The sequence below is a fragment of the Suncus etruscus genome, chromosome 2 (genome assembly GCF_024139225.1).
Source record: "Suncus etruscus isolate mSunEtr1 chromosome 2, mSunEtr1.pri.cur, whole genome shotgun sequence".
NCBI lineage: Eukaryota > Metazoa > Chordata > Mammalia > Eulipotyphla > Soricidae > Suncus > Suncus etruscus.
In genome coordinates, this window is record NC_064849.1 from 6,117,917 (window position 1) to 6,124,331 (window position 6,415).

At 58.4% G+C, this 6,415-nt stretch overlaps 1 protein-coding gene across 1 annotated transcript; it reads left to right on the forward strand.

The window, feature by feature from the left end:
* Nucleotides 1-2,190: 2,190 nt before the first annotated feature.
* On the forward strand, nucleotides 2,191-5,911 carry RAB26 (RAB26, member RAS oncogene family). Its single transcript, XM_049768277.1, has 9 exons — nucleotides 2,191-2,467; nucleotides 3,150-3,260; nucleotides 4,680-4,721; nucleotides 4,806-4,872; nucleotides 4,980-5,032; nucleotides 5,225-5,290; nucleotides 5,360-5,416; nucleotides 5,510-5,586; nucleotides 5,668-5,911. The coding sequence occupies exons 1-9, from the start codon at nucleotides 2,273-2,275 to the stop codon at nucleotides 5,795-5,797; spliced, it is 798 nt and encodes a 265-aa protein (XP_049624234.1). The 5' UTR covers nucleotides 2,191-2,272; the 3' UTR covers nucleotides 5,798-5,911.
* The last annotated feature ends 504 nt before the right edge of the window (nucleotides 5,912-6,415 follow it).

The following is a 6,415-nucleotide window of genomic DNA, read 5'->3' on the forward strand; positions in this document are numbered from 1 at the left end:
GGCCCCAGTATTCTTGTGGGAATTCAAGTCAGTTCCCGGTTGCCATGGTTACGCAACTCCTTTATTACTGTGCCTGTTCCTGCCATGGGAGGTGTGTGTGTGTGTGTGTGTGTGTGTGTTTTATTTGGGGGCACACCCAGGGGTGCTACAGGCTATTGTTAGCACAGCTAGGAGCCCATGCACTTGCAACTGCCCTCCCAGCTGTCCCCCACCCCAAAACAGCCTAGTCCTTCCACCCATCCCCTGCAGTATATGCCCTGATTGCAGGCCACCAGTACACAGGATAAAGACCGCAGGTGTGTGTGTGTGTGTGTGTGTGTGTGTGTGTGTGTGTGTGTGTGTGTGTGGCCGTCCTTGTCTGAGCTTCCTGACTGTCTCCTCAGGGTAGAAGGCACCTGCGTCAGGCTGAAGATCCCAGCTATCTCCATGGCAACTTCCACACACCAGGTTTCACAGAACAGCAGCAGGAAGAGCCGGCTGGCCATGGGGTGCCATTCCTTACGTGCCTTCATTTCAGTGAAGGTAGGCCACTGCCCAGAGTCACACAGTGAGCCAAACAGTGGGCTGCCTGTCCCCGAGGGGGCAACTGGGGACGCACCGGTCACCCACGGGCTCTGGGAAGGCACTTAGGCTTCATAGCTACTCCAAGACTGGAGATGTCCAGAGTCCAGTGCGCTTTTCTTGCTGATCATCTGCTCACCCCAACAAGTCTGAATCCAGGTTGTGACCCCTGCAGCCTTGTGGGCCTCAGACGGCCTCATCTGGTGACTGATGATGTAGTGCCCAGAAGTGGGGCCTGTGTGTTTCTTGCTCCTCTTCCTCTCGCCAATTAAGAGCTGTTTATTGAGGCCAGGAGCCATCTGCCAGGACTCGGGCAGTGTGGAGACGAGCTGTGCCCGGGGGCACACAGATGGCAGAGAAGCACCCAGGAGCGTGGAACAGAACAGGAAGATGCTGGAGCAGTAATGGCTGGGCCCCAGCCCAGGTGTGGACCACACATCCTGGTGGCTTCATCCATTCCCGGTGCTCCCCTGAGCTCCTGCTTTCTCCAAGGTCACCCCAACAACTGGCCCTCTTCCCTGGCTGACTTGTAGCTTCAACTCGAGTACCCAGCAGTCATTTACTCCCTCATGTCCTGGGTGTGTTCTGGGCAGCACAGGGAGCAGGAGGACAGAGATCCAAGACCCTGGGGGGTGGCTTCCTGGGAGAATCCAGGGGCCCCAGGGGCTCAGAGGAGGGTGTCTAATGTCCTCCTCTAGACCCTCTGATATTTGTCTCTGGATATTGGTCCAGAAGCTGTGGGACCAGTGAACACGAAAGAAAGGGGAGAAGGTTAGAGCATATCACAGCAGGGAGGGCGTTTACCTTGCACATGGATAACCTGGGTTTGATCCCAGGCATCCTATACAGTCACATTAGCACTGTATAGAGCCAGGAGTAAACCCTAAGCATCACCAGGTGTGGCCCAAAAATTAGAAAATTAATAAAGAAGTGGGACTCTCCACTCAGGAGACCTGGGTAGTCCTGCCTGCAGCTGACCATGGGTAGCAGCTCCTCCCTACCCTTGGGCCTCAGTTTACTCCTCAGCCCTGCTGGGTCCAGAGTTCTCCAATCTATATATACCCTGTCAGTGGATGGGTTGTGAGACAGAGCCCCAGATGGGAACTAGCTCGGAAGTGACCAATCCTTTGACTCCTGCCTCTAGTTCTATGCTCAGACCTTGAGGCCGGATCCCCAGGAGGGACCCTCTCTACCCGGACTCCCACGTCACAACAAGACCCCTCCAAGCAAGCACCGGCTAAGGACAATCCGTCACCACCCATAATCTTCGGGTTTCTCTTGCCCAGCTTCGAAGTTGGAACTTCCAACCCCACCGGGCAGCACGGTCATTCCCGGGCCTCCCTCCATGCGGATCTGGGGTTGGCTACCGAGGGGTCGCGGGACCATTGCAGACGCAGGAGCCAAGCTGCCAAGCTGCGCTCCGGGCCCCGCCTCCAGACTTGTTATTTGCATACACCCGCCCCTAGAGCGCGGCCATTGGCTGCAGCGCACGAGACCGACCCCTGAGTGGCTGCGGGCCGTTGGGGAGGCGGGGCGAGGAGCCGGGACCGACGATGCCGCCGCTGCCGCCGCCGCCGCCGCCGCTGCTGTCGCGACACAGGTTCGGGCCCGGGTCGGGGCGCAGCGAGGCAGGCGCGGGGCGCGGGGCTGCCCGGGCTGCCCAGGCGGCTGCAGCGGGCGCGCACTGAGTGCACCGACTGCACCGCGCGCCATGTCCAGAAAGAAGAGCCCCAGGAGCAAGGCGGCCAGCGCCCCGGCAGCTTATGCACTGCCCGCGGCCAGCCGGCCCGGCTCGGTGCGTGCCGGGTCTGGGGGTCCAGGCGCCCAAGGGGCCCCCAACGGACCCCCGCAGCCCGGCCGGGCCTCGCTGGGTGGCGCCGGCGATTTCTACGACGTCGCTTTCAAGGTGAGCCGGGCACCCCCGCCCCCACCCCGGGAGCGCAGCAGGTGGCAGCCGGGCCGGGCCCGGGGCAGGTGTCAGAAGACGGGGAGGCCGCTCCGGGGGTACGTGCATGCGCGAACCCCGCTCTCACCCGCCTTCGCTACTCCCAACAGTTGTCCGGGTCTGCCCTGCACCCTGCAACCGGCCCTGCTGGCCCGAGATGGTCTCCCCTGGACACCTTCTTTCACCCCTAGCGTCTGCAGCTGTGTTTTGTTTTTTGGCAGGGGCGCCCCGGAGGAGGTTTTGGAGTTGGTAGGGACCAGAACAGGTGTAGGAGGCCAAGGCAGTGGTTTGTGTTTGTATATGGGGAACAGGTAGGAACATGTTGAGGTTTGGGGATCCTTGGCTGGGAAGGGAGGATGGTGTAGAGGGGGTCCCCTGATTTTCACCCCTACTCTGGCCTGGCTGGCTTTTCCCAAGTCCGGATCTGGCTTTCATATATCAAATTCCTGCCAGTCTGCTGGGTTTTGGAGGCAGCTTCAGGCGCTCCGGCCTCCAGACTTCTCCAAGGGTCCCAGGTATCTTCTAAGGTCTCAGATGGGCTGCTGCTTAGAAGAAGAGGAAGAAACTATAGGGATGCAGGAGTGGGGAGTGGGGGCTTCATCCGGCTCCTGCCCCTTGTGCTTCCCTGTCCCTGCCTACCTAGGTGATGTTGGTGGGGGACTCAGGTGTGGGCAAGACGTGTCTGCTTGTGCGCTTCAAGGACGGAGCCTTCCTGGCTGGGACCTTCATCTCCACTGTGGGCATTGACTTTCGGGTGAGCAGGGACCCCGGTGCTGAGTAGTGCTTTAGTCACTGGGCTGCAGGATCTGGGGCTGTGTGAGGCCACCGGGGAGGTACAGGAGGATGATGGCAGTGGGGAGACAGGGAGGCAGCCACATAGCTGCCCGGTGCAGAGCTGCTGCTGCTGATCCCCTCAAGATCCACACTGAAGTGTGGGATGCCACGTTACTTCCCTCTCCAGTTAGGCAGACCCAGTTGGCAGGAGGAGATGCAAGGACTGTTCTATGAGGCCCCAGCTTGTGTACTGCTCTTCTTCGCACTCTCAGGGTCTCAGGGTAGAGGAGGAGGAGGTGTGAATGGGCTTTGGAGCAGGTGATGAGGGAAGTGAGATTGTTTGGTTCACACTTTACTTCTGGGGGCCAGGAAGGCAGGATGTCCCTCAGCCAGGCAGATGGTGGCGCCTGGTTCCCTGGAGACCCAGAAGCAGTGACAGCAGTGGCTGAGGGAGGGGCAAAGCGGGCAGGAGCTGGGCTACTTGGGTCTGTACCCCAAGTGAACTCCCTTTTCGAAGCTAGCAGAATTCTGACTTCTGGGCCCCCTGGCCAGAAGCTACTGTCCTGGGTTGGGACCTTTTACCTCCAGTGCCCCTTATGCCAGGAAGGGTGCCCAGCACTGAGACAAGTTCATCACAGGGCCCCGTGACTGATGCTTGCTCCAATTTACCCTACTGTGGTCAGTGAAAAGGAGGTGCTGTGCCAGGCAGCGGAGCCCAGGCATCATCCTGTGGGTACAGAACACAGGGGCAGCCATGAATTCTGAACTTTAGAATGAGTTCAGGGGGGCCAGAGTGATAGTGTAGCAGAGGTGTTTGACTTGCACACAGTCGACCCAGGTTCGCTCCTTGGCATCCCATATGATCCCCCAAGCCTGCCAAGAATAGTAATTTCTGGGGCTGGAGAGATAGCATGGAGGTAAGGCGTTTGCCTTTCATGCAAGAGGTCATCGGTTCGAATCTCAGCGTTCCATATGGTCCCCTGTGCCTGCCAGGAGCAATTTCTGAGCATGGAGCAGGAGTAACCCCTGAGCACTGCCGAGTGTGACCCAAAAACCACAAAAAAAAAAAAAAAAAAAAAAAGAATAGTAATTTCTGAATGCAGAGCCAGGAGTAACCACCAGATGTGGCTCAAAGAAAAAAAGAAAAGAAAAAGAATGAGCTCAAGGGGCTGGAGAAATAGCATGGAGGTAGGGCATTTGCCTTGCATGCAGAAGGACGGAGGTTTGAATCCCAGCATCCCATATGGTCCCCTGAGCCTGCCAGGAGCGATTTCTCAGCGTAGAGCCAGGAGTAACCCCTGAGCGCTGGCAGGTGTGACCCAAAAACAAAAACAAAAAACAAACAAAAAAAAATTAGCTCAAGGGCACCGGGGGCCCAGCACCCTCACCTTTGTTGCAGAACAAAGTTCTGGACGTGGATGGTGTGAAGGTGAAGTTGCAGGTAAGGGGTGTCAGGCTCCAGAGGTGAGGGGCATGGGGGGAGGTGTCCAGGGCAACCCTGACTACCCAGCCTCTTGCCCCACAGATCTGGGACACAGCAGGCCAGGAGCGCTTCCGCAGCGTCACACACGCCTACTACCGTGATGCCCATGGTGAGCCAACCCAGCCATGGGAAGGGAGTGTGTGTGTGTGTGTGTGTGTGTGTGTGTGTGTGTGTGTGTGTGTAGTCCCCATATTTCCTCATCAACCCTCTCCTCAGCCCTCCTGCTGCTCTACGATGTCACCAACAAGGCCTCCTTCGACAATATCCAGGTCAGCCTCCTTCTGGGTTGGGAGTGGGAGAATGACCAAACTTTTGGGGTACAAAATGGGGGCACCAGGTTTGGTGGGCTCCGAAGGGTCCTGGGCTGATGAGGCTGAGGTCTCACCCAGCCCTGTGACTATGGTTCCTGCTGGTGAGTGTCCGGCACAGTGCCAGCCTCCCCCGTGCTGTGTCCCCTGCAGGCCTGGCTGACGGAGATCCAGGAGTTTGCCCACCACAACGCAGTGCTCATGCTTCTTGGGAACAAGGTGGGTGTCCAGGCCCCGTGGGGTGGGGGTCACCTGGCTCGATGCTCACAGAGGCCTGTGATGTGGCAGGTGGACTCTACTCAGGAGCGTGTGGTCCGGAGGGAGGATGGGGAGAAACTAGCTAAGGTGAGTTAGGAGGGGGTGGGGAGGGCACCCCTGCCACTGGGGGAATGGGCTGCCCCCACAGGCCATACCCTGACTAGCAGCAGCCTCTTGCAGGAGTACGGGCTGCCTTTCATGGAGACCAGCGCCAAGTCAGGCCTCAATGTGGACCTGGCTTTCAGGGCCATCGCCAAGTAAGTCAGCTGGGTCTTGGGATCTTGGAGCACTGCAGCCCAAGACAGGGCAGAGCTTCCATGGTCACTGTCTGTCCTCAGGGAGCTGAAACAGCGCTGTATGAGGACCCCTGCAGAACCCCACTCAGCCAAGACACCCATGGAGCCCCGCTTCAGGCTGCATGACTATGTCAAACAGGAAGGGCAGGGGGCATCATGCTGCCGACCATGAGGTTCTGCCCAGGTTCGAAAGGCCTTGTGACCTGAGAGACAGCCCTGGAGCCTTGGTTCCTGGGCCTACCTGCAAAGGGACCCTCAGTGCCTGGGCTGGGTGTGTTGGCAGCCACTGTGCATAGGACCCAGGACTGGCCTTGCATTCTGGGCTCAAGGGGCCCACCCACCCCTGCAGTGCCTGACTCCTTAAGAAGCCACACCTGGGCCCAGGGCCTCACCTCATTTCATGCATTTGTGCCACAAAGAAATTGTGGGCTCCTAGCCCACTGCGAGTGCTCAACAGGCTCTTCATGCTGCTTAAGGGGGCCGGACCAGGGGAAAGGCCAGGCCAGCCCTGCCCTCTTCACAAGCTCCCACCATGTCTTTCACAGAGCCTTTGTCCAGTCCAGGCAAATAAAAATTGTGCCTGTCCTCGTTGTGAAACCTGCTTCTAGAGCCTTCATGACAGGAGGGCAGCAAGCCCTGGCAGATGGGATTTGTGGGGAAGCCACTTAGCCGTACTCAGGAGCTACTCACGGGCTTTGCAGATTACAGGTGATGAAACTGAACATAGGGCAGTAAGACGAGCACCCTGCCCACCGTATCTATCATCTCTGATCCCTAAATACCCAAGATG

What these genes read in the sequence shown, in the direction of transcription:
- RAB26 (XM_049768277.1), top strand. Translation starts at nt 2,273, where the DNA reads ATGTCCAGAAAGAAGAGCCCCAGGAGCAAGGCGGCCAGCGCCCCGGCA. An exon ending in CTGTGGGCATTGACTTTCGG is followed by an intron (nt 3,261 to 4,679) that starts GTGAGCAGGGAC and finishes CCTTTGTTGCAG; the next exon opens with AACAAAGTTCTGGACGTGGA. An exon ending in TCATGCTTCTTGGGAACAAG is followed by an intron (nt 5,291 to 5,359) that starts GTGGGTGTCCAG and finishes GTGATGTGGCAG; the next exon opens with GTGGACTCTACTCAGGAGCG.